General features: G+C 45.0%; 1 protein-coding gene across 3 annotated transcripts in view; it reads left to right on the top strand.

Moving 5' to 3' along the window:
• Window positions 1-17,375, top strand: part of CAMK1D (calcium/calmodulin dependent protein kinase ID) — a 222,453-nt gene extending 205,078 nt beyond the window's left edge. The window contains exons 9-11 of one of the 3 annotated variants that reach the window (XM_063153729.1): window positions 4,629-4,716; window positions 5,859-5,997; window positions 9,762-17,375. In XM_063153729.1, coding sequence (XP_063009799.1) covers window positions 4,629-4,716; window positions 5,859-5,997; window positions 9,762-9,883 — 349 coding nt within the window. In that variant the 3' untranslated portion in view covers window positions 9,884-17,375. The remainder of the gene's footprint in view (window positions 1-4,628; window positions 4,717-5,858; window positions 5,998-9,761) is intronic. The other 2 variants (XM_063153730.1, XM_063153731.1) reach the window with 2 other exon arrangements.
• The last annotated feature ends 9,492 nt before the right edge of the window (window positions 17,376-26,867 follow it).

Below are 26,867 nucleotides of genomic sequence, written 5' to 3' on the forward strand. Positions count from 1 at the left end.
CACTTTTCTGCAGTGTATCTGCTCACCACATGCCTGCATTTATGTGATGTCTGGCTATTTATAATCAAATGGCCTTGGTAGGGGGATGGTGTGTTAAACTCAGAGCTGGCAGAAAAGGAGGCTAATAATTGCAGTGAAGTATGACAGCAGAAACAGTACAATATGTGAGACTTGTTGGTGTAATGAGTCCACCCCTGCGTGTCCATTTATTCAGATTTCTCCAGTTTAATATACAGGTGACTTATGCTTTCCACTGGAAAAGTTATTTATTTTATAATGTATCTTTCAGTGAGGTTTGCACTGTTTATGGGGTGTTGCAAAGGTGCAATGTTCTGCTTAGCTTTTCCCACTGTGACTTTTCAAAAAGGACATGGAAAATGAAGGTAACAAAAGAATGGGGTGATTTTGCTGCAGCTTGATACATTTTAATGTTTCCCTGGCTCATATTAAAGACAGCAATTAAGTTTATTAAATATATTGCCATGTCAGAGCCCACATCCTGTTTAGGGCAGTGGCTCAGTCTGCAGTGATTAGGGGGGAGCAGCAGAAACCTGAGGACCTGGTTTTTCCAGCTATAGACTTACAGAAACATAGAATATCCTGAGGTGGAAGGGACCCTCAAGGATTATCAAAATGTGCTCCCCATCAGGTCAAACTAGGTCCTGAAGAGCCAAATTCAGCCTCCAGGCTTGGATCAGAGGGAAAGAGAACAGAGCTCAGAGGGCGAGGACAAAGTGCAGCAGCTAGGAAGCTAATACAGAACTTAGAAGGGCTGCCATGAATTTACTTACTCCATCATGCATTAACCAAGTGAACCTGAATGGGATTTAAAGCTGTGTGCTGAAGGCACTTACAGCATCACAGGCAATTTGGGGCATCTAAATTAAAGGATGATGGATTAATGGCCTCCATGTAGAGATTGTAAATACAGAGACTGTAGAAGGAGAAGGAGCTTGTGGCACCAGTGTCTGCAGGTAGGAGTGTGGTCCTGGCTGTGCCAAGGGAGAAAGGATCCTTGGGATGTGCCAGCATCCAGCCACACCCACCCTGAGGAATCACAAAGCTCTGGCAAGGGCTGAGCCTCTGCAAATTGTGACCATGACTCCAAGTGTTTATCGTGTGCCAGAGAGCACAAGCCAGATAATAATTTCCACCCAGGGAAAGGACATGGTTTACAAAGAGCTCAGCTCTCAGACAATATTGTTTGAAGTGTGAAAAGGCCTTCCTGAAGGGAATTGCTGATGTTTACAACATTAAATCAAACTCTTATCGAGTTCATCCCCACACTCTATTTATTTTGGAACACACTGATACAGTGTGTGTGTATTTATATACATGCATGGATGTGTGTGTATGTGTACATATAGAAGAGTTATGATCCCTCAGCATTATCCATTACAGCTAACTCCATGTTTCCTGTCATCATACTCAGGAGTATTTCCAAGCACTTTTTGGCCAGCACAGCATTTGAGTTGGCTGCCTTCAGAAGGAGGGTTCAGAAAATAATGGTAGATGAAAGGCTCTGCCTGCCATTGTGGGCAGGGAGGATGAGAGAGACATTTGCTTGCAGCATGCTAAGGAAGAACTGTCCAAAAGGAAATTTGCTGCTTTTGTCTGTGTTGGAGGTTCCTCTCAAAGCTTAGAAGTGGTATGGCCAGATAAATTGGTGTGATAAGTTTGAAGTCAGCTAGAGAGCTAAAATAAATTAGATACTATGAAGTAATATTTGATCATTAGATTAGATTCCTCTCATGTGCAGGATTAGATTTGTTCTGGTTATTCATGAGAAATACCCTCTTTAGTTTCAGTGGATGTGTTTGGGATGGGGAGAAATCATTCTTGGTCTCTTGGTATCCATTTCTGTGCATTGAGACAGTTCTATATTTACAACTGGATGTAAAACCAGCTTCAACATGAATTTCCCCAAAGCATCGTTAGGATGCAGCTGCTCTCAGGCGCTGCAAAAATGGGAATGCTGAGAGAAAATCCAGATATCACTTAGACTAATCAGTCCTTGCTTGGTTCTGGGTGATGCTCAGCAGGATAACAGATGATGCACTATTCTGATTTGTTTAATTTTATTTTTGTGTATGTATGTGGTAGGTAGAAGCAATGTCTTTTACTGGGCCAAGTAGAACAGTTGGTAAAAAAAAACTTCAGAGCTGACATAGTTAACTTCAAAGTTAACTGCAAAGCCAGAAACTATTGTTCAGGACTAGATAAGCATCAGTCTGATTAGCTCAAGTTGATTGCAGTTTCTCAGTGAAAATTGAGCTGATTTCTAGAGGCAAAGTATATGTTGTGCTAGAGAGCGAGGGAGAAAGAAAGAAAAAAAAATAAAGATATGAAGGTGTTTTTGTCCTAAAAGGAAAAATGAGATGGTTTATAGCCTGTGGACTTGGAGAGTTAGGGAAATGTGGAAGGGAAATAATTATAAATGCCCTAAAACCACTATCTATTAGTTTCATTCTTTCTCTTCTTAGCAAGGGAACTAAAGTTCATGATTAAATATATATGGTATAGATGTGAGGATGCTCATGATAGCCAGTAGATCCACCAGGGTCTGTGCTGAGCCTGGCAATATTCACTGTGCAGGACAGAGGATGGAACAGTGAACATGATGCTTAACCCCCAGATAGTGCCTCACAAAGATTTTGGTCACCTGGCCCCAGTGGGAAATCCAGGAAATCCAGCTTGCCTTGCTGTCAGTGGGAAAGGTGATCAGAAGGAATAATCTTCAAAGAAAGATCTGAAGATCATCCAGTTTTCAGCCAAACACCTCTCTTTCTCTATCAACAGCACAAGCACCCAAAGAGAGGAGGTGAGGTGCCATTTGGGAGCTGTGCTTTGCCCATCCTTCTGTCTGCTTGAGGCAGAGTTTCCATGGCAGTGAGGGCCCTTCCCAGCTGGGTGAGCCCTGCTCCTCCTGCCCTCAATCCTGCTGGCTCCAGCACTCCTGAATAACACAACAGAGATGAGCTCAGTTACAGCAGGGTGGGACTGATGGGTCCCCATTCTTGGGGCATGAGGGTTTAGTCCTTCCTCCCAAGGGCAAGGCATTCCTCTCATCTCTCTGGTGAAGATCCTGGGAGATTGTTGTCAGCTGGAAGGAGGGCAGCAGTTTGGAGAAGGCTCAGCACTTCTCAGATGTGCCAAGGACATGAAGGCAGAAAAAGCAGCATGTCCTTAGAAGAACAGTTTGGAATGATCTGGGCAAAGTGAAAGGGGTGTCTCCAACACAGGGACACATAAATGGAAGCAGCAGGCTGGGGTATGTAAGCAGAGTTTTTTCTTTTAAAAGCAGAAAGCAATGCTGCCATTCTGCTGCCTTAGTTGGAAAACTGAGAAAGTTTGGGTGCTGCCCTCGAAGGAAGATGTGGACTAGTTGGAGAAAGTCCAGAGGAGCTCACTAGATCAGAGGATTAGAAAACATGAGTTATGAAGAAACAGGGAAACTCTGTTTAGTCTAGAGAAGAGAAGACTGAGAGAAGTCATGATAACAGGCTTCAAATATGTGAAAGGATGCTTCAAAGACAAAGGGAATAAACTATTTTCCATGTCTTCTAGGAGGTAGTGAGGCACTGGAATAGGATGGCTGAGGAGTCTCCATCTTTCCAAGATCTTTAGGGACTGGTTTGTCAAATATTTGTCAAAATTATTTTGGCAGAGCTGGGGTGGGCAGAAGGACTTGATGACTGCTGAGTCCTCCAGACCTTCTGATTATCCTGCTGGAGCTCCTCAGACTGGAAGACTCTGGTCCTGGTGGATTACTAAATTTCTTAAAATTTTTTATTGCTAATTCACATTGTTTTTCTACACAGTGGCTAAGAAATTAATTTCTGAAAGTATCACATACAACATAGAAGGCAATCTTTGCCTTCTTGCATCACCTACATTAGATACCACTAATTACCCCAGCACATGGCCCAACATCAGTTCACTGATATTCCAACAGATCTCATGCCTTGAGGAGTTAAATTAATCAATAAAATCCCCTTGAAATAACAGAGTTTAATGAAGATTTGAATGTATCTTAATCTGTTAAAAAAACTATACAAGATCAATCAATTATTTTAGGTTAAGCATTGCTCAACTTAAGCTCTTTGTGCAGCCTGTGCTGCTTCAATGAGTGTCCATGACTCTGCTTTGCTGTAAGTCTACATTAATCATGATGAATGACTACTTACATTGCAGGGTGGCAGGAAAATCTCCAGTGCAAACAGAAATCAGACAGGTTGGAGTGGCTCTGGAAGCTTCTGCATAGCTGAGGCTAAAAGTAGTCTCAGCCTGTTGATGTTAAATCTTTGGATGTAAAGGAAAAAGAAAAAGGTAGAATGTTTTCATCTGGGGCTGTAATGGTGATAGAAAGCAGCCATGCACCAACAAAATCAGCCCATACCTCTTTGTAGCTGCCAGACTTACAAACATTATCTACACTGGCTTTTATTGCCCCAGATTTTCCACTGCAGCTGCCAGCAGAGCCAGCCACGGGCAGTCTGAGCCCATCTGTGAATGAAATCATTGTCACTGCAGGTGCAGTCACACCTGGGAGCAGGTGTGGGGGAAAAGTAAGAGTGTTCAAGGGGAGGAAAAGATCTCTTAAAATGTGTCTGCTCTGTCCATTTCAGGATTGCTGGAGACACAGCACTCAACAAAAACATCCACGAGTCGGTCAGCGCTCAGATCCGGAAGAACTTTGCAAAAAGCAAATGGAGAGTAAGTGACCTGTCCTGAGGGGTGACACTGACACTGACACTGACTCACAGCTCTGCCATACAGACATCCCTGCAGCAGGGCAGTGCTTTTGTGGCCCAAAACTGTGGTCAAAATGGTTGGTCCAGGCTTAGGTTACATCACTCTCTTATACAGGGTGGTGTTTGCCAAGTACCAAATGTAAAAAGTGTGAGAAATGGGGCCAGGGTTGCTCATAGCTAAAGCACCCGGGGTTTTTGGTGGAGTGGGGTCAACACCACACAGGGACACAAAGAAATGTGTGTTGGGGCAGGAATGGGTTTGTCAAATATGACTTTCTTGTATCTCAGAATCTCTGCTTGTCAGAGTGACTCTGAGATACGTACAGGCCTCTTTTCCCAGCCTGGCAGTTGAAGAAGGAATCAGGATTTTTCTGTTCTTGTTCTCAAGGTTGTTTATTATTTCTTATCTGTAACATTTAACATTCTTTCTCTGACCTGCTGAGGTCTGTCTGGCAGGTCGGGTTGAGGCACACTGGCTGCACTCAGAGGCAATGTTGTCTTTTTATACTAAAAACTACATGTACATTATTTACCATAACTTCCCAATACCTATCACCTATGTTAGACAGTGAGCTTCTACTCTAAACTAATTTAAAAGTGCCAACATCACAATAGAAGATGGAGGACAAGAAGAAGAAGGAGAAAGACTGGACACACCCAGATTCCTCCGTCTTATGACCCTGAGCCCCATTCTAAAAACCCCAAAAATCTATTTATTTTTCACTTTGTGATAAACTGTTATTTTACTTAAACTCTCTTGACTTGTAATTCTTCATATAAGGTTGGTAATTGTTTTTTCCAAGGGCTAAATCAAAGGCACGGGGGTCTTGGGCTCTGTGCCAAGGTCTCTGGGCTCCCTGGGCAGGGGCTTGAGTCCTCTAGGGCAGTCAGAGGAATTTTGTGGTAGGCTGCTGCATCCTAGCTAAGCACTAGGACCACAAAGGTTTGATAATGCACTTCCTAGTTTAAAATCCATTAAAAAATTTGAAAGACAACAGGCTTACTCCCATTCTGACCCTCTGAGCAGCCGGGAGAGGATCACGAGCAACCCTCCTGCCTCCAGTTGTTTTCATTCTCCCTTTCCTCCCCGCTGTTTCCCTGCAGCAAGCGTTCAACGCCACGGCGGTGGTGCGGCACATGCGGCGGCTGCACCTGGGCAGCAGCCTGGACAGCGCCAGCGCCGGCGTCTCCAGCACCCTCAGCCTGGCCACGCCGCTCCCCGACGCGGCCACGCGCAAAGATTGTGAGTAGCCAGCATCCTGGGAAAACCCAGAAAATCCACGGGATCCCCGTTTCCCCCGCCCCGACCCCCCAGGCTGCAGTCCTCGCTGCTCGTAGGTTTGGCTTTGCGCAAGCAGGTGGTTAAAATGAGGATTGGAAACGCGCTATCATTTTTTGGCTGGCCAGAAATATTGTGTTGCAATTTCTAAGGAAAAAAAAAAAAAAAAAAAAAAAAAAAAAAGATGTTTTAGCTCAGTGATTTCTGGGAGAAAATCACAGTTTCTTGTGGAGAAAAAGGGCTTTTGCTTGGGAAGAAGACCCAGACCCCCACAGCAACTACAAAGTTTTGTATTTGGTTGAAATTTGAAAAAGTTTACTCAAACTGTTTAAGTTTGGGTTTACAGTATTATGATAGGACATTTTTCTGTAAAAATTGCCTTACGTTCCATTTCCATGGAGAAGACTGATCCTACCAGTCAGACCCAGCTTCTCTCTTAAGAAGCTGGGTCCAAGTTAAGCTCCTGCACAAAGAGGTTCGTTTGTTTGAGCAGGATTCAGACTCTGCACCACTATGGGACCTGGCCCTCTGCCATGTTTGTTTCATGCTGTAATTGATATTTGCAAGCTGCCCACTGGACTCAGATGTTTGGGATACATATTTTTTGTGAATGCTAGGGAAGGGGACATGACAGCAAAGGGATTATTTGGAAGACAGAAATGCAACCTTTGCAATGAAGCCTGTTTATTCTCTGGCTTCTGAGCATTTCTTCTTTTCTCTCCTGTCCATCTGTAGATATTTTACATCATGAAATGGAGGAATGTGGACTTTACAGCTGGGGGAGTTACTTTAAAGTGCAACACTAAAAAGGAATGCTTTGCTGAGAACTGAAGTAGTCATTTCTAGACTGTGCCTTGCACTATCCTAGAGCTGAAAGCACCTATTGCTCAGGATAGATTTTGGATAATGCTGCTCTCTGCTTCAGCCACCCCTGCTTGCCACCCCCTGCCCCTTGTTGAGGATATTCCACCAGTCACGGTCCCAGTAGCTCTGTGTGGAAGCTGTTTCCTCCTGCTCCCATGGCTGCTGTTTCCCCCACACCTGGGGTGGGTTCTGCCTTCTGGGTACCCTGTGAGATATTTTTTCAGCCTGTGCTGTAGCTGAGCCAGGGGAGAGCCCCTTCTCTCTGGATACTGGGCCTGGTGGGGATACCTTGTGATGCCCAGCACCAAATCCTACAGCTGCTGCCAAAAAAACATCACTGTGCCCCTGGCACATACCTGGCATCTGCAGAGGATTGATGCTGACCATCCTCAAAACACTCCCAACCATGCATTGGCCATGCAGCCATGCAGAAAACCCCCTGTGTGGGAGAAACATCCCTTGGTTTTGGTTTCTGCTGCAGTTTGGCAAGGCTGGACCCCAGTCAAGTGTAGAGCATCTGATGAATGCTTTGCTGCTAAACTGGTGAGTGATTAATGCAGTTAAACTGGTGGGTGATTAATCTCCATCCATCCATTTGATTAATCTCAAATGGTGTTAATTAATGGCAATCAGTAGTCTGAAACGTGTTAAAACGTGTGAACAGAAAGGATGGGAAGAGAAAGAAATCTGTTTCATGACTACAGAACCCTGTGCAGAATCCAACCATATTTTGCAGTGGTGAAGCCAACCAGGACATGAAGGATTAAACCAGATGTGTAAAGATAGGATGAGTTTTTACATGTCAGAAATACAAGGCAGAAAAATATTGGAAGATTTCCAAGCATCCCAGCTAAAGTCCAGCTTGGCAGACAATGCAGAAGAGGTTTTTTTCTTCTAAGAAATAATTTAAAGAGTTAGGAGATGCTGGAGCCCCAGAGAACCAATGAGGAGAGCCAGCAGCAAATACAAGGAATTAAGAGGGAGCTGACATATCAAATACATTCCATCCAGTACCTCCTGATAGGAAAAAGGAAATCTCTGAGGTCTCTGTCCTACCTCTTTATTTCTCAGCAGTTTTCTCTGGGTACAGACTCTTTGCACAAGAAAGATCCCATGCAGCAAGTTCCATGATCCAGCTGTGCCACCACTACACGACAGAATGCTGCCTGGTGCTATTAATAGACACTTTTTCAACTCTCCAAATACTTTCAAATGCAGCAATTTCACACCACTGAAGACAATTAAGTACAGACTTTGCCTGACAGCAGATTTTGTCAGGCTGCATCCAAACCCTCTGTAGTAGGGCAGAGCAGAGATCAGGAATTAGGCTGGATTATTCTACTTATCAGGAAACAGGAAAGGATTCCTAAGGGAATCAGCCAGGATTTCTCAAGTGTATTGGCCTGATTCTCAGTCCATGGCTGGTTTATTCAATTTAGTCATGACTGGACTGCTTAGATTATTTATAGGTCCTAGAGCTCTGTATTTTTAATGTACTAGATAAATTGCAATGTGATGCCAAGTGATGAAATGTCAATGGGAAATGGAATGTGGCTGAGTATAGGTACAGCATAATCCTCCTTGAGATTGAAATGCCACACTGAAGCATGGAAAAGTAGTTAAAAGTCCCAAAAAGTATCAAAAAGGTCTTGAAGAGTCAAAAGGCCATGTCAAACTTCAGTCTGAGAATATATTAATATAGGCTTCATCCATCCTTTATTCAGCACTCTGGAAAAATGAACTGTATTTTTAATCACTCTGAGCCTGCATCTTATCAGAGCAAGGTGACCTTGCCAGGTCCCCACCTAACAGCTTTTGTTGCACCAGAATCCTGGTACTCAAGAGATGCTCAACCTCACATCAGCCTACATCTCAGCTGGAAGCCCTGCAGATATCCCAGCAAAGCCTGGAGCAATGTGAGCTGTCATTAGACTGATGTCCAAGTCACAGAAATTTACATTCCCTCTAGATTTACTGGAACTCAGCAATGAATTTGACCCACTGTACTTCTTTATCAGCAGCTTCCCAGGATGCCCAGGGAACTGTGCTTAGCCCAGGTGCACTGTCTGTTCATTTAGCTAGATGGCCATGATGAGACATTTAACATGCCCAAGAGGAAATTATTCTCAGCAAGTACAATGCTGGAGAGATTTTTGAACCCCACAACTCTTTGTCTTCAGCCCTGGAACTGTGATATTGGTGTGGCTGAACCGAAACTGGGCTTTGAGTCCCTGTGAGATGGTGTGCACTGCTGCTGGTGGCAGTAGGTGAATGACCACGGGCAGAAGATGCCCTGTGGAGGTACCCAGCCAACCCACCACGGCAGGAAGAGCAGCAGCCCCTTCTCCAGCTGCATTCCTCTCCAGCAGCCCCTTCTCCAGCTGCAGTCCTCTCCAGCAGCCCCTTCTCCAGCTGCAGTCCTCTCCAGCAGCCCCTTCTCCAGCTCAAATCCTCTCCAGCAGCCCCTTCTCCAGCTGCACTCCTCTCCAGCAGCCCCTTCTCCAGCTGCACTCCTCTCCAGCAGCCCCTTCTCCAGCTGCACTCCTCTCCAGCAGCCCCTTCTCCAGCTGCAGTCCTCTCCAGCAGCCCCTTCTCCAGCTGCACTCCTCTCCAGCAGTCCCTTCTCCAGCTCAAATCCTCTCCAGCAGCCCCTTCTCCAGCTGCACTCCTCTCCAGCAGCCCCTTCTCCAGCTGCACTCCTCTCCAGCAGTCCCTTCTCCAGCTCCAATCCTCTCCAGCAGCCCCTTCTCCAGCTCCAATCCTCTCCGCTCTGTAGCACGCTACGAAACCAACTCAGCTTCTTCACCCAAGCTTCCACCTCCAAAAAATAACATTTCTAACTGTCTTTCTGGCTTTCCTTTTAGGTATGTCTCCATCCACTCTCTGTAGTTTTGTTTCATCTGCTTCTTCAGGCGTTTCTGCAGTGGGAGGGGAGCGGAGACCCAGAGCCACCACAGTGACCACGGTGCACACCGGCAGCAAGTGAGCAGCAGGCAGGGCTGCCAGTGGCCTTGGCACCACCTGCCCTGCTCGGCCAAGGACTAGAAGAAAGAAGATTTTTTTATGGCCATATTTTATACTGCAATTCTGAAATGTTTCATTTATCACAAACTGCAACGACTCCAGGAGGAACGGAATCTAACAGTCTCTGGTGCTGTACATATATATACATATATATATACATATATATAAATATATATATGTATGTGAGTCTAGCAATGTTCTAACTAATGAACACTCATTCTTTCCCCCAGTGATTTACTCTTTTCTCAGTGTAGGTAACAGTATATGTTGTATTTTTTTTCCATTAACTACAAACATCTCAACTGGATTATTTAAATAGAAATATTTTCCTGAGCATTTTTTTTTCTTTTAAAAATTACTTCAAGTAATGTCCCTCTTCCAGTTTGCTGGGGGATAGGCTATTTCTGTAGGTAGGAATTGGCATTAACTTTGCAACATGGGAGGATTTCAATGGCATGCCATTCCTTGCTCCTCAAATAGGACTGCAAGTCTGTCTGGCTTTAGCAGAGCTGTTACTGCTCAGATTAAGAAACTGCTGCTTTCCCTCCATCCTCCTCCTTGAAAGCCATGGGGAGAATTAAATTGCCACCAGCTGGGAGTCAGCTCATCCTTGGCCTCATTCCTGCATGCTGGGGATCAGAGGAGAGGCAGGTACAGGGAGTCAGGCAGGAGCTGACCAGATCTGTGCAAGGGAAATGACAGAGCATGGTCCCATCCTGCAGCTCCCATCTCCTTCCAGTCACTGTGTGCTGTGAGCAGAGGGAGGGAAAAGGAAGATACAGGGGTGGGAATCATCATCCCCTGCTACTGATTTGCTCAAGCAAGAAGTTTAATTCACCAGCCTCCCCACAGTGTGGCCTCTGGCATGGGGTGCATCCAGCCAAGGGCTTAATGAGAGAGATTCCCAGCACCCACAGCTCCTTGGGGCTTTGCCTGGCATTGCTGATGCTCAGCACCTCCCAGAGCAGCCAAAAGTGGGGAGAGGAGAGGAGGGGTGCTTGAAGCCCTCTGTAAAGCACTGGCAGGTTCTTGGGTGCAAAGTGCAGGATCTGGTGTAGGATCTGATCATGATCAGGATGAGGATTGACACAGAGGGCTGGGCTGGGGAAGCAGGACGTCACTGAAAGACACAGGCACACCTGGCAGCAGTGGGGACACTGGCTCTCCCTCCTGCCCAGAAGCTCATACACCAAAGCAAGCCAAATTTACCCATTTTTTAATTATTGAATGCATCCACTTCCCAGGCTCTTTGTGCTGGTGCATCTTTCAGGAACAGCCTCCACAACTGCTGTGCTGCTGTGCATTAAAGCAGCTTGAAAACAGAGAGGAGAGAAAATTTGCCCAGTTGCTGAAAGGCTCCCTCCAGGTTACCTCAATGAAATTCCCATCTGATTTTGCTTTGAGGAGGTGAGGGAAGGCAGTGGCAGAGGCAAATGCCCTTCACTGGGCACTCTGAGCCCCTCACATCCCAGACAGGTCAATCCCTGCCAAGGCACGATTCCCTGCAGCATGCTCTGTCACCACACTTGCCTCACTTATCCGCGCACAAGAAATTGTGAAAGCCAGTCAGAGACAGAGCTGAATGTGTCAGGCAATAGTGCTTGTGCTGGCAAAAGCCATAAGATGGGTATTTTTCACTGAGACTTCTATATCCTGCTCCAGCTTTGGTTGGTTGGCTTCACATGACAGAGCTGGGATTCCATCCATTATACCAAAAAAAAAAAAAAAAAACCTTGAGAAAAAAATGCTGGAAAATAGGTGACAGTGACTCTGTTTGAAATAGCCACTCCTTCAGTGGCACTTGGAGCTGTTGCACCAAGTTTCCCTGTTTTCAGAGGGCTGTGGCACACCTGAGTGAGCCCTCGTGCACCCTGTGCACCCCAGTGTGCTGAACCTGCCATGGGGGCTCACACAGGGAAGGCTGCGACTTCAGTTTCTCATTTTAGAAGAGAGAGCAGATACTGAACTGTTGGGGGCTTACAGCAAAACACAAAATTTCCACAGCGAAGACTTCTGACCAAGATTTGGGCAGACTGAAGGCCAGGGGATCTCCTTGCTGCAAGTCACACTCGTGTCCCCATACCCTGGCCATTGCCACCATACGCTTTTTATTGACATTTACATCTGAGCTCTTTATGTCTTGCTGCAAAAGCATGAAAACACAAGTAGAATACAATTTAAACTCAGTCTAAGGCCACTTTATTTTACCAGCCTGAGTAAGGAAGGTTTAGTTTTGAGAGACTCCAACCCCAAGAAATTCAAGGTATTTTGAACCCCCATGACTTCATAAGCACGGCTGGTCCCATTCTGCTCCAGTTGCAGGCTGCAAATAGACAGCCTCCCAGTCTGGCATCAGTGGAGTTCCCCACACTGACACACTGCAACCAAAAGCAGGATTTAGTTAGGGAATAGTTTTGTCTCTGTTGAGCAGTTTTAAAGGTTAGGGCTCAAATGTTCCCTCTGCGTCTCCTCTTCTGAAACCTGAGGTCTGGTTTGAACTTGACCTCAGCATTTGCTGTGGCCACTGATCAAAATACAGCACCCAAATGAATCTTGCAGAGAAAAAAGCAAGTGGATTTCTATCTCCAAAGCAAAGAGCAGTGACAGGAGCAGAGGCAGACATGCTGTCCTGCAGATGGGGAGTTCCCTTGTGCTGGCTGCCCTCCTTGGTGGGTGCTTTCTGTGTTTTTTTTGTTGGGAGGGGTATTCTTTCCTTCCATTGTTGGAATTAGTGTGATTTGGTTTTGTTTCTGCAAGTAATAATCTGCCTTGGTTGTGTAATTTGTCATCATTCTCTTTGGCTTGCTATCAACTGCTGGGATCATAAGATAAGAAACAGAAGCACTTATGAGCAAAATTGTTTCTTTCTGCTACAGTTTTGGTGGTGGGGAGCTCTTTTTTGGTATCAGTGAAACACAGCTGGGAACCTGACCCAGGTTCACCAAATGCTTAGAGATCTCTCCTGAAGCATCACATGGTTAAAACTTAGTTTAAATCTGGGTAAATGTGTTAACAGGGGGGACTGGGCAGCACCCAGGCCACATTTATGGGGCAGGCCTGGAGACATTTGTCCCTTGGCAGCACAGCCTGTTAGGGCAAACACTCCAGCCTTGCTTGCCAGGGATGCTCCAGTGCTTTTGCATGTCCTTCCCCTGCCCCAGCCTGCTTCTGCTCAGCCTCTCTCACAGGAGAATGCAAAGGTAGAGAAAATAATGTGGGCATGGGGGAAAGGCTGAATAGCCCCACAGCAGAAGCTTCAAAACAAACCCCCAGCTGGTCTTGCTGTGAAGGACAAGGTAAAAAATCACTCTGGGCTCTTTTCCAATGAACTGTCCTGCTAAACAATATGTGATTTGCTGCTTGCATGAGGACTTCAGCCTGGACTCTGTTTGTTACCCTTTTCTGCTTTACTTTACTGGTACCGATGGGTTTTTCCTTTGTAACTTGTTTTCCTCAGCTCCTTCCCCTTCTTTTTCTTTGCTTGCAGCTTTGATTGTTGATTTTTACCTCCAGAGTCACAGAGGCCATCTCTGATGCCAACAGCAGTGCTCTTGCTGGGAAAACAAAACAAACAAAAAAATCCAGAAAAGCTCCAGCTGGCCCCTTAGCCTGCAGAAGAAGTTGTGAGGACAGGCTGCCCGTGAACTCTGCGAGCTGAAAGTCAGTATTGCAGTGGCAAGGGCTTCTGCTGATGATTTTGCATGTGACTCCATTCCCAGTGCATCCTAACTCTCTGCTGGATCACCCCTTCTGCAGCACAAAATGGATTTTGGCCCTGCGACATGGCTGGTGGGGAAGTAGGAGTGTGGGGAAAACCTGGCAGTGTTGCTTTCCTGGGACTGTGTCACTCTGTGTCACTCTGCTGCTGCTGCTCTCTCCTCTGTCCTGGTTGCTGTTGTACAGGTGCCATTAGAGTAGTGGGTACAAAAAAAAAATTTAAAAAAAAAAAAAAAAAAAGTAGGATTTTACCTATATTTTACCTATGTCCTGTGTGTGTGTTATGGTTGTGGTGCTGAAATAAAACCAAGAAATTTGGTTCATTCCTGACACGAATCAAACCACAAAAAGGGGTGTGATCCCACTGGTAGTCATCTCCATGTAGTTCTGCTGTAGGCAGTGAATAGGGGTTTCTGCTGTGCATGTGTCCTGCATACCTCCATGTCAATTGACAGTATTTTTTTTAATTACCAGTTATTCTGGGTGTCTGCCTGGTTCTGATGAAATTCAGGTCTTGCCCTAAGGTTTTTTTATGTCCCAGGGCCAGCATAACCCCTGGGACAGAATCTCAGGCTTTTCTCCCCAAACCCACTGCAAACCAGAACATGGGCCTCCAGGGTGCCCATGAGATGCAGTTGCAGCTGGCCTCAAGGTTGTCCCCTTTTCCTATTTCTAGGGAAGCAAACCTGCAGAGAAAGCCAGATAGCTTTCAGCCATTGGCAAGCAGAGAGGATATTGCCCTTTGATGTGAACTTGGCATTAACAAGATCAGCTCTAGGGAAACCTGTGCTATTACTTCCTCCTGTGATAACAGCTCCAGCCCTGAGCAGCACTGAATGAGCACCAGATAAAAACACCAGATTGACTTTGCCAGCAAGATCATGCAGGCTGTGGCCTGTTCATGTTGCTCTTTCCAAAGAATCAGGGGATTCATCTGCTGGCATAACAAGTTTCTAGGCTGAGCCCCAAGGTACAGAAGTAGCTTCCATTCAGCATATGGAAATTCTCATTTGATGCAATTATTCCTGTTCTTGCTGCCCTGAATATTTACCTGTCTGAACTGGGGGGTGAATGCATCCCAGAACTTATTAATGGGAAGGAAGTGTTGCCTTCCTTATTGTGCTTATTTGCTCCAGAAACTCCAACACTCATTCAAGCAAAAAGCAGAAACACACACGGAGACTGTGGTATCCAAGGAAAACAGCATCAAGACCTAGAGTGGAGGATTAGTTGGCAAATCACTGTCAGCAATGGCTGAGTGAGGGAACAGCAGCCTGCTCACAAACACTGCATGAACTTTTATTTCCCCTGGTAAACCAGCCATCCCATATTTCATGCCCAGCAGCAAGTTTTACCCAATCCCTTTCGTTTTCCCTCCCATCCCTGCAGCAGGGTCCTGCCTTCCCAGCCTGTCTGTGGGGTGCTCTGCTCCCTGTGACACACGTGTGTTTTTATGGTTGCACGTGCACATTATGGCCCCAGGGATCACAGATCCTTCTGGTGGGTCATCAGGAGCTGGTCCAGGTTTTTGGTCTGACTTTGTGTGGTTGGGTCAAAGCTGTGTAAATAGTGTGTGTAGCAGAGGATAGAGGCTCTCTAGCCTGGACTCTGGATTTCAAATCCCCCTTCCCCACCACAAACAGTGCCACTTATCTGTCCAGGTAGCTTTTTTTTCCCCCCTCCTCTTCATAAATGCTAAGGTCAGTGGAATGGCTCTTACAGGTTTTCCATCCTCAGAGTGGAATCAGGGCATGTGTGCTCCCAAGTGTTGTGACAAACACTGCTGAACCAATGGTGGCATCAACTGTCCAATAAATGCATGATACTGCACTGCATGTATTAAACTGCTGGTCACTGGTTCTGTATTTCCTGAGCCTTTTCTTTACCCACATCAACCCAACCTTCTCTCTGAGGGAGTTACCTCCATGTATTGCTTTTAAATGACTCAATGTATCTGTAACTCGAAATCCACTGTTAAGTTTAAGTAAATGCAAAAGCTGATGTTTTGTAAACAAGATATTCTGCAAAGCCTGGTAATGTATTTTGTCTTTCTGTTGAGTTCTGTGCAGCATGTACAGGAAGAGTCACCATCCAGAGCAGCTTAAAATTAGGCAGCCGTCACATACACAGGTGTAGAAGCAGGGAGCTGGGGAGGTGAGAATCCCTTTTTTAATACAACACTTACAAATTTGATCTGCATCAAAAATTCCTTCCCTGGGTCACTAACTCTCAGAGCTGCCAAGAAACATGTTGGTGTGTCTTTTTTTTTTTCTTTTTTTTTTTCCTTTTGGTTCGTTTTTCCTAGTAAAAATTCAGATTGGTTCACTCAATTCTTAGTATTTTCCTCTGCCTGCAAGATAGTTCTTTCTCACCTGTTGCAGAATGAACTGCATTTTGGGGACCAAGATGCTGTGATCCTTTGCCTGCACAAAATAGGGCAGAGAGCTGAGCTAAACTATCCCATCCTTTCTAAAGCATCACCACCTAACTACTACCATATAATCCCTGACCTCCAAGAAATACCATTTATCCATGGAAGAGTTTGGTGTGGTATTTTTCCTTCTTCCACATGGAAACCATGCCCTTGCCTTCTCTTCCCTTAGTCATTGACCCATTTTCATCTGTGCTGGTCTTTCTGAGGCAGGGTACAGGATTGCTCCAGCCCAGACCTCTTGGGGGCATCCCCTGGGCTGTGGTCCCAGCTCCTGAGTGGCTGCTGTGTGGAAAATCCTTGAGTTCCCAGCACTCAAAGCAGAGTCATCTGAAAGGACTGGGAATTGCTCTGTGTTCCTGGCAAGGGCATGCCAAGCAGCAGGCCTGGGCAACAAGCACCATCCTTGGAAATTATTCTCCATGGTGGCCAAAATCACTGAGAAGTCTTGAGCCCCCCCTTCAAGGCTGGTGCTCAGCCAGGGCTGTGCCATTGCCAAATCACTGTGTGGCAGCACAGCAAACCATCAGTTACAGCTGTAAACCAGCCTGGGTTCAGATTGCTGAGGCAGCACCTGGTGTGGGGCTCCCTGAGGAGGTTTGATGTGTGCTGTGGGTCCTGGTGGGTGGGAGCTCCTAAGGGGTTGCTCTGAGCTTTTCCATCTCTCATCTTGCATCCCCTGAGCCCAGCATGGCATCACACATGCTGAATCTCATTAGACCAGTCATGACCCCCAAAGTGAAGAGGGTGGAAGGTTGCAGCTCAGTTGGTGTGTCTCATGTTTTGGTCAACACAACATCAGTGATCTGGTGTACATTGACCTCTAGTTGAGAAACAATATTTTGGCCCATTTGGGCCTTTTTTTAGATAGGTATTTTATTTGAGCCAGAAAACAGTGGGAAAAAAGAGCCTAGTCTGCCCAGAATAGTGACTCCCCAAATATCCCCAACTGCAAAACATCCCTCAGTTGACTTCTAATGAAAATGCAAGCATGTTTTCTACAAAGGCTTTAATCTTAATCAAGGAATGTCAGTATACCTAATATTGCAGGTCTTGTGATTGATAACAAGTTCATAACAGCATCCATGTCCAAAAAGAAAGGAGAATGTGTATTTACTCCATGCATGTATTAAGGCATTGCAAAAGTTTTATCTGTAATGAGTTTGCAGTTCTGCAAATTGTTCATGGGGCTACATCGCAAGTGGTTCTCTGCCTTGACAATCATGTATACATATCAAGATTTCTATCATAATGACAATTTAAAGGGATGACTAATTGTTTTCCTCCAATAAATCCAATTAAATCAGCCTGATGTGAAGTCTGGTGATTTTGAATGCACTAGTCTCCACCCACATGCAAGAAAGGGAGTGAATAATTTCTGTGGCTGCTCCACTGCCCTGCTGTGTTTTATGCAATGGTGTTCCTTTATGTTCCAAAGAAGAATAATAAGATTTTCTTTCTCCCCAGTTCACTCCATAGAGAAAGGAATAAAAAGGATGATTTGTCCTTTGGATTTTTCCTAAAGCTGTTGATAGAAATGCTGTTGAATATCAACATATGGAACATGGCTGTCTCCTGGGCAGTGAGAATATCTGTGTGGGGCTGGGGAAAGGACATGTACTTGGTGGAGACTGCTGCATGTTTGAGTTGGTCCTGGTGACTTACACACCCTGCGGTGGGAATCATCAAAGGAAACAGGATTTTCATCAGTGAGAATTTCTGAGTCCCTTTGCAGTCAGCCACGCTCTCCAAAGACTGCTGAGTGTGCTCCATCATTGGCTTAATTTTCTTCCTGGGATGTCTTATGACTTGCTTTTCATTTTTTCCTCCTGTTTTTCTCCACTGTTGTTCCTTATCTTCTGGTTTTCACTCACTGGCACACAAGAATTCCTCCCCCCTTAAAATAGGTGGCAAAACCAGCATGCCCAGGAGGGAGGTGGCCCTGTGCTTGAGGCCAAAGCTAGGTAGTTCTAGACACCTGGTTCAGTAACAGAGCTGAAACAAACAGCAGTGATGATGGCCAGCTCACAACAATATAAAGAGAAAGGCAAATTACTTATAAGACTTTTATTTTGTGCATGAAGAAACAACTCCCAAACCTGACATGGTACGTATTTGAACGCTGTGGTGAGTAGCTGTGTTCTCAGAATTATTTTGATTGTGGGTTGTACCAGGACAGGTGAGATAACCTCCAATTTGTGCTCTGGAAAAAGCACATCCATGGCAAGATAGACCTTTGGAAAAGTACATCCATGTACAAAAATGCTGCCTGGAAGTTTGTTGGAGGTGTGTGACACTGAGGCACAAGCACATGATTTGCAGTGTCAGGAGGAGCAGCAGATCCTGTAGGAAGACTGTGCAATTTTCCCATGTGACATAAGCCTGAACTCTGGCATTCCTTTCACACTGAGGACCTCATCCCCACCTGTGTGCAAATTAGCTGGATTTAGATCAAATTTGGCACTTACAGTAGATAAAGGTCTATCCCACATTTCACCATGGAATTAAAATCTCAGCCAGGAAAACTTTTTCGTGTTTTGGTTTTAAAGCCATGGGTTCCTCCATAGATTCAGTGGTCACTCTGAGCCCACCAGGCTCTTCCAAGCTCCCAGAGAGACTGGGCAGAAGGCCACCCCATGACCACTGAAATCCTTATGCATGACATTCTTATGATGTCATGTCAATATTCACTTCATCTTTGTACATTTTCTTCACTGCTATGTGCTCAGCCACAAATTCTTGGCTGTTTGCAACAAGGGAGATAAAACATCAGTACAGAGAAGCCAGAGGGACAAGACCAAGATGCAACTGTAGAAAATATTTTGCTTGCAACCTTGCCAGAATCCACAGCCATGTTTGCACTGAAGGGAAGGGGACTGTCCTTATTTTGAAAGCTTTCAGAGTGTGGGTGTGCACTGAGGTCTGGCCTATGCCACACACCAGCCTTTCTTGGTGCTACTCCAGCACCATTTCTCACTCCTGCTCTCCAGAGCTGTCCTTTCCCAGAGCCAGGGCTCCAGTGGGCTGTGGCAGCTCTTCTTTCACAGCCAAGAGGAGGTTTGACTGAGTGATACCTGCTGAGGCAGAGAAAGTGCAGGTGCACAACTTTGAGGCCCATCAAGGCCGAGCAGGGATAGACCCCTGTGCTCCAGGAGCAGGTGATGCTGAGGAAGGTACATTCTGCACAGAGCTTTCAAATCAGTGCTTGTGCACTGTGAACAGTCCTGCCCTCTGTGATCATGCCCACATTGAATCTCCCTTCAGGCCAAACTTTCCCAGCTCTGTTAATCCAAAACCACAAATGGTATTGTGAGGATCCCTCTGGGCAGCTTTCCGTGGGGAGGCACCATGGGCCTGCACTGCCCAAAAGCAATCCCAGGACACTCTAAGCTCTCATAGGGATAAAAGGATGCACTCTTCCCACCATTTTATGCTTCCTCCCAGCTGTGGGCATCCCTCAGTGAGAAAATCCACCTACATCACTGTGGGTGTGTGCCCTGCCCAGCACATCTGAGTTTGGTGGGCCCTCTCAACCATGCTGAATTATTGTGGTGATAACCATTTTCTGTTTCTGTGAGGGTGGGCAAGAAGGACCATCTGGAGAGGATGGACATCGCTGCAAGTATTCAATTCAGTATTTCCAGATTGTTTGGGCTTTCTGGATTATGTTTGGATAAATTCCTGCCTTCCAAACTTTGTTTGCTTATCCTGATTTCAAGAGTTTCTTTTCTTTTTTAATCTTTGGGGTTTTTTCTTTTATAATTTCAATATTCTGATAAAGTTACGGTCAATTAATGATTCATTTACCTTCTTCATGAAAGTGTTTTGTTTAGGGAAATTAATAATAATAGAACTGAGAGGCAATTTGTTGTTCCCATCAAGCTCACGAACTTTGTGCTTTCTTTGGCGCCATATAGACTCTTGTATGTTTTTCATTTTCTTTCTTTAGGGCAGAAGAAAGAGCTGTGCGCACATCTGTGCCTCAGCTTGCAGTCTAACAGTGACCAGAAATGCATAATAAATCTCAAACTAATGCTTCTTTTTGTTGCAGGCCAGCTGGGCAAGTACCAACCACATTAGGAATCACATATCACATCTTCAAGTTTGCATTTTCTCAAAGTAGCATCCGAAATGCAACTTTCCCTCCCAGTCTTTGACCCAACACAGCTCAGTGTAACACCTAAGTGGATCAGGGCCCTGTTCCACTACATGGAAAAACCAAAATTATTGTCATGGTGAGCCCCTAGTGACCGTCAGTGGGAATTGATAGATGAACTGCTGTTCTCAACAAATAGAACACAGTGTTTGGACACATACTTGGAGTTATAATATATGGTAATACAATACAATAGAATGCTATTATATTATATTATATTATATTATATTATATTATATTATATTATATTATATTATATTATATTATATTATATTATATTATATTATATTATATTATATTATATTATATTATATTATATTATATTATATTATATTATATTATATTATATTATATTAATACTATATTGTACTATTTGTGTTATTACATTGTCTCTATCAGACTAAAGCAGAGGGAAACGACATCAGTTGAAGGTTTGGTACTATTCTGCTGTGCCTTGTCAGTAATGATCCTATCAAATGATAGGATTTTGCCACGTATTTCAATTACGTTTTTGGTCACAATATCTAAAGAGGGAATTCATCTATGATCAAGCTAGGGCTGAATTCTGAAGACAATGTGTGGCTTTGTTGCCATCAAACATCAAGTTCACTGCTGAGCCCACTGACAGTCACCTTGGAGGCCTGAACTGAGGAACTTCTTCCCTCTCTAAGTATTGGCAGTGTGCAGAGGGCACCACATGGTTGAGTTTATGGTTTGATTTGATGGTTCCCATTAAATCTGTGGAAAGAATGAAGTGTCCAGCAATTCCTCTGGAAGAACACCAGAGACCTTCAGGAAAGAGCCAACAGCTGTGGTTAAGATGGGTTTGTTAGCAGGGCACCTTGGGGGCTTCACTCACCTGTGCAGAGAAGGTGGTGACAGACTGATGAGATGATTTAGCACCAAATGTGGCTGGACAGATGGACAGGGTCCTGACACCTGTTCCTGGAAGTCCCCATGTCCAGGGATACCTACAGCCATGGATGCTGTGCACTCAGGCCATGGTCCCCAGCATGGACCTGCACCAGGTTGTGCCCATTGTCACTAAGCTGGTTGTACCAAGATGAGCTGAGCACCTCAACTGCAAAGTATTTAATTCTTTAAATTCTCCCATGGCAATGTAATGCAGTCATGCTGTTCAGCTTCAGCCTCATAACTTGTTTTGATTGTCTGTGGCCTTATGCTGGTGATTTAAACCTACTGATTTATTGATTCAGTCTTAATTGGGTCCTGAACTGGGTCATTGCATCATTCTATCTTTAATTGTTTTAATGAAAGTCTAGCAAATTAGGCTGGTAATATGATTGCTTAGAGGAATTCTTGCCTGTTCATGCTTCTTAATGAAATCCATAAAAGTGAAAAAAGGAATGAGCTTATCCTACTAAATTGCCATTTGTATTATGGAGTCTGAGCAAAGCTCAGAAAATCAATGTGCAGTGTCCTTGGCTCTTCCTCCAAATATATGTTTTCAGAAAGAGAAAAACCAACATCTCAGCAAACATCCCAACAAAAGAAAAGAGAAAGAGAACAGTAAAATATGAAGCTAAAATCTGGTTCCAGTTCCCATTTCTCAGATTAACTTTGCAAGCAAGTCATTTCGGAGCAGACCTAAAAACCTACTTATATCCCAAAAGAGAAGTTCAGCCCAGTGGCTGGAGTACATGCTGGGATCCCTCCTGCTGTGAGAGCCCAAATCTCTGTGGGTTTTGAGGTCTTTCATCATGTCTCCAGAGGTTTGACTCATGCCCCATTCTCTTTGCTGTCAGTTTGGTGCCCAGATGAACACATTAGGCAGAGGACTCAGCACCACCCATGAGAAGGACGATTTTGTCCCCATTTTGTGTTGTGACACTCATGAGAATCATGGGTGTGGCTGCCCTCCATCACCTCTGGCAGCTGCCAGTTCTGTTCCTTCCCAGCTCTTCCCCTCTGGATTTCCAGCAGGGCTGCTGCATCTGCAATGCATTTTCTACCCACTGGGCTAATGAGCTCTGTGCTGCCAAAGCTGCCTGTAACTTCTTCATGTCCCCCTGTTTTATGGCTGGAAATATGCTGCTTCCTCCCACTCCTTGCTCATCAGTGAGCACTGTACTGAGCATCTCACTTGACCCTGGCTCCTGCTGCAGAGAAAACATCATTACTTACCAGCAGTGCAAAGCCCCCCACCAGCCCTGCTCATACACCCTACAGCCTGTTCCATACAGAACACAAAGAATCTGATTCAAAACTGAATTTGCAAAACCAAGGAAAATCTGCAGTCAATTAAAAGCAATGAGAATTAAGAGCACAGCAGATGAGGAATATGGAGCTCAGATCAGCTTGATCCCCAGCGTGCCAATGCATTTTATTTTATCCCTCTAGAAGAACAGGGAATTTTGTCTCTGCATGGGCTGTAACGATGTGGCTGGAAAGCTTCCATTATCTTTTAATTAAACAGTGTGATTACATTTTGCTTTCTGCAGCCCATTCAGCCCCTGAGTCAGTGCACAGAACAAAGATGTGTCACTGGTGTTCTGAGTGCAGCACTGACCCCTCTCCATTGATCAGGGCTGGATCTGGAACCCCAAACCCAGTCCCCAGGCTGCCCACAGCTCTGACTGCACTTCCAGTTCCCCTGCTCTGAGCAATGACACCTTCCACTATCCCAGGTGGCTCCAAGTCACATCCAACCTGGCCTTTAACACTTCCAGGGATGGGGCATCCACAGCTTCTCTGGGCAACCCATGCCCCTGTGTCACAAACCTCACAGGAAAGGATTTCTTCCTTATTTTTCAACCATGCACTCTGTCTTGGAGCAATCTCAGACTGATAGTGGTTTTTGTCTCTGTAGGGTGAGGTATCAAATATGTGGCTACAGAATGGACTTCCCAGGTGACATCAGGATGTAGCTACAGATGGTGATTTCTGGCAGAGGCTGTTGGCAAGTGGCACCATCACACTGCACTGTACCACCCAGCCATGGTACAATGCTGGGGATCCTCCACTGACCAGTGGTTAAAAGGAGATTTGGCTGACTGTCTGCAAGTTAAGAATTTTCAGCCATGGCTTGTAACCTGCCTGAATTGCTGTGGGCTTTCCACAGAAGTAACGGACTAAGTATCAGCAAAAAATATTTAGAGAAAAAGAAAATGTTTTGCAGTTGCAAAAAGTTCACAGTTCCTTTTCCATGCACTGGGATAGAGACCAGTATCAGCACAGAAACTTTCAACATGTGAATACAGCTACTGAAAATGTTGTAAAGTCACAACTGCCCGGTCTCCTGGTGAGCAGCGCTGCTTCCAGACACAATTACAAGGCACATTTCCTAAGGCAGGAGTTAGCTCTTCTTCTTGTGTTCGTGGGGAGCAGAATGTTTTGTATGTGTAAAAAAAGAACAGATTGTAATCCTGAAATGAGCCTGAATCACCTATGTATGGACCAGAAAAGAGATATCAGGTTATGAAATATTTTCTTTTTACTAAAGAAATGGTTTTCATTGCTGCCAGCTTCCAACTAACACACTGTACTTACAGGTGCATATTGCATTTTCTGACATCTTTGAAACAAGTAATTTGAAGACAGAATAACCCATGATCTGCTTTCCTACAGCAAGAACTGCTTTTCCTGGCATCAAGAAATAGGGAAAATAATTCATTGACAACAGTCTGTGACATTTTCTCTTCCTTATCTCTTTAGGCCAAGTCTCCAGCAAGCAGAATATTTCAGAAATAATCACAAGAGAAATATTAAAGAGAGGAAAACAAAACAGTTGCCCTGTTCCCATGGAAATGCATGGGAAGAGTTCAAGCAAGCCCCCTTCTGATGTGACCATGTGCTTGTCCTTGGATGGGGAGCAGAGATCAGGCAGCTCATCCTCTCCATGGTCAGCCTGGGGTTTAGTGCCGTGGCAGATCAATAAATGCCTGTGACCTTGGGGGCTCTCTGCTTTTCTCTGGGCAGAGCAAATGGAACAGAAATGTCATCTGGGACATCCTGCTGGTCTGTGCTTTCCTCCTCCCTTCTTGCTTGGTCCAGCCCTGCCCTGGTGGATCCTGGCTCAGCTCCACACAAGGATCCCTCTGACCTCTTCCCAAGCCACCAGTGACCCCATGGGAGCATCTGCCCATCAGTCCCACTCTTACCTCCTGGGTGAGAAAGGGATGAAGAAATTGGGCTATGGAGGTTAAAAGGAGGGGTTTTGCCCCTCTGGCCAGCTGTCATTGGTCACCAAGTAAAAACAACGCACATGGACCAATCAAAGATGCACCTGTTGCATTCCACAGCAGCACATAATTATTGTTTTTCTTTTCCTCTGAGGCTTCTCAGCTTCTCAGGAGAAAAAATCCTAGCAAAGGAATTTTCAGAAAATATGCCCATGACACAGCTGCTCTTCCCCCAGCCTGTGGTGCTGCGTGGGGCTGCTGTGATTGAAGTTCAGGATTTCACCTTTTTCAATCTCATGCAATTGGCCTCAGCCCACCAAAGCAGCCTGTCCAGCTCCCACTGCAGGGACACCCTCAAGCAAATCAACACTCCCAGCTTGGTATCATCCGTGCCAAATCCCGATCCCCCCAAGATGACTCCTGACAAGGACAGCACTGAATCCCTGCTGTGCCTGCCCTGCAGACATCCCTGCTGGCATGGCCTGGTTTCCTGAAGGGCCAGGGACCCTCCCAGCAGTGCCACGTGTGCTGGGACGTGCTGTCCTGCTCTCTGTGTTTGTCTGGGGGGATCAGGAGCATGCCTGAACCCAAGCACATGCTGGAAAGGATGTTTCACACGCAAAGCAGGCTGGTTTGGAGGGAAATAGGTGGATGTCTGTGATTAAATGAAAATAATTGGAATAAATAGGGAGGAAAATTAATATCCTCGCAATTACTTGGATTTGTTATAAGAAAGAATGACACATATTTTTGGTTGCATCTGCTTTCTACAGTTTTGCGTCTATGTTTTTTCTCCTACTTTCAGAAATTAATTTGCCTCATTAATGGGAGATTACCTAGCTTGGCAAGAGGTTTTGTGTATTAGAAATGGGCTTTACTGATACAACTCTGAAACTCTGATGTGCTCTTTGGTTCCAAAACCCCCTTCTGCCAAAACCCAAATGGAATAACATGGCTATTTCCCTAAATTATTATTCAAACATAAGGAAGTATTTTTTTTCTCAATGGTTTTGGTGTTAAGGAGCAAAGAAAGCTACTAACAGTGTCTGCTCCCCATAAATCCTACCTCACTTTATGGTTCTTCCCCAGTTATTCAGGTAGGGTTTTTTTAATCAGGATGATATTGGGATTTATGAGAAAAGTTTATTTTTATACACTTTCTTCTATAAACATCCACTTTCAAAAAACCCCAGAAAATTCAGTGGTAAAGTCTAAAAAACTTAAGGTGTTTTTGGGTGCAGATCACCATCTGAATTATCCACTTACACTCTGGTGAGACAAGTCCTGCAAAAGTTATGACAGAAATAGTACAAGAGGGATGTGTTGATGGTTAAAAGAGGAGAATCCCTAAGAGAATGATTTCCCCTCTGCTGTCATTCTTCTCTCTTCTCTTCTCTTCTCTTCTCTTCTCTTCTCTTCTCTTCTCTTCTCTTCTCTTCTCTTCTCTTCTCTTCTCTTCTCTTCTCTTCTCTTCTCTTCTCTTCTCTTCTCTTCTCTTCTCTTCTCTTCTCTTCTCTCTCTCCTCTCCTCCCCTCTCCTCATCCTTTTTACAGTTACTCTGTCCTGTTACTATTAATTTTGCTCTTTCCCGTCTTGTCATCCTCTGTATCCATCAGCAAAAATTTATTTGTCCACAAAACATCCCCGCAGTGCAGACAGATGCCAAAAATCCCATCCTTGTCTCCAGTTGTGTCCAGCTGCTCTGGACACCCCTAGCGCTGGTCCTGCAGATGCTCTGGCAGCCTTCAAGCTCCTGGTATGTTTTGAAAAAGCAGATGTTACTAATTTGTAAAGCATCTTTGAACTTCTCAAGGGGGGACTGACACATTTGGTGATGTTTCTAACAAAATGGGGAAGTTGTTTTTGTCTTTCTTTTTTTACCAGGATTTTTTTGGGTTTTTGCACCATCTCTTGTGAACCCACCCAGCTATGCCAACCTCCTCTTCATTTCTGCATCTCAGCCCTTCCCTCACAGCTTTTCAAGAGGAAAATGCTCAACCATGCCTTTCCCATTACTCTTGGAAATAGCATGAAATTCTGCCCTTTTTGCAGGTCTCCAGATGAGCTGATCCCTGAAATTGCTACGGAGTGGGTCTAAAAATCATAGCTGTGTGATGTGTACCAGCCCTGGGTGGACAGAACCCAAATTCCTCATTCCTCTTGTGTTTCCTGCACGTGCAGCTCTCCCGGTCCCTCTCTGGACAGTGTCACCAGCAGGGACAGGCACTCAGTGCTGACACTTTAATGGCATTTTTATTCAGGTCTGGCATCCCCTGTTACTGTCGAGAGGGTTAACTTGTGACTGATCTGACTGCCAGTCCTTATCTCTGGAAATGATCCAAACCCCAGCAGGAATGAAAGGGGAAAAACTCACAAGGAAACAACACTTTTTGAGTTTTGTACCCAGTGAGAGCATTTTGGGTTGCATTTGGACTTTGCATTTTGGTAGGTTCTTTTTGTTTTCTTTGCAGAATAAACGAAATTCTCACAAAACTCACAA

Source organism: Melospiza melodia, chromosome 4 (assembly GCF_035770615.1).
Source record: "Melospiza melodia melodia isolate bMelMel2 chromosome 4, bMelMel2.pri, whole genome shotgun sequence".
NCBI lineage: Eukaryota > Metazoa > Chordata > Aves > Passeriformes > Passerellidae > Melospiza > Melospiza melodia.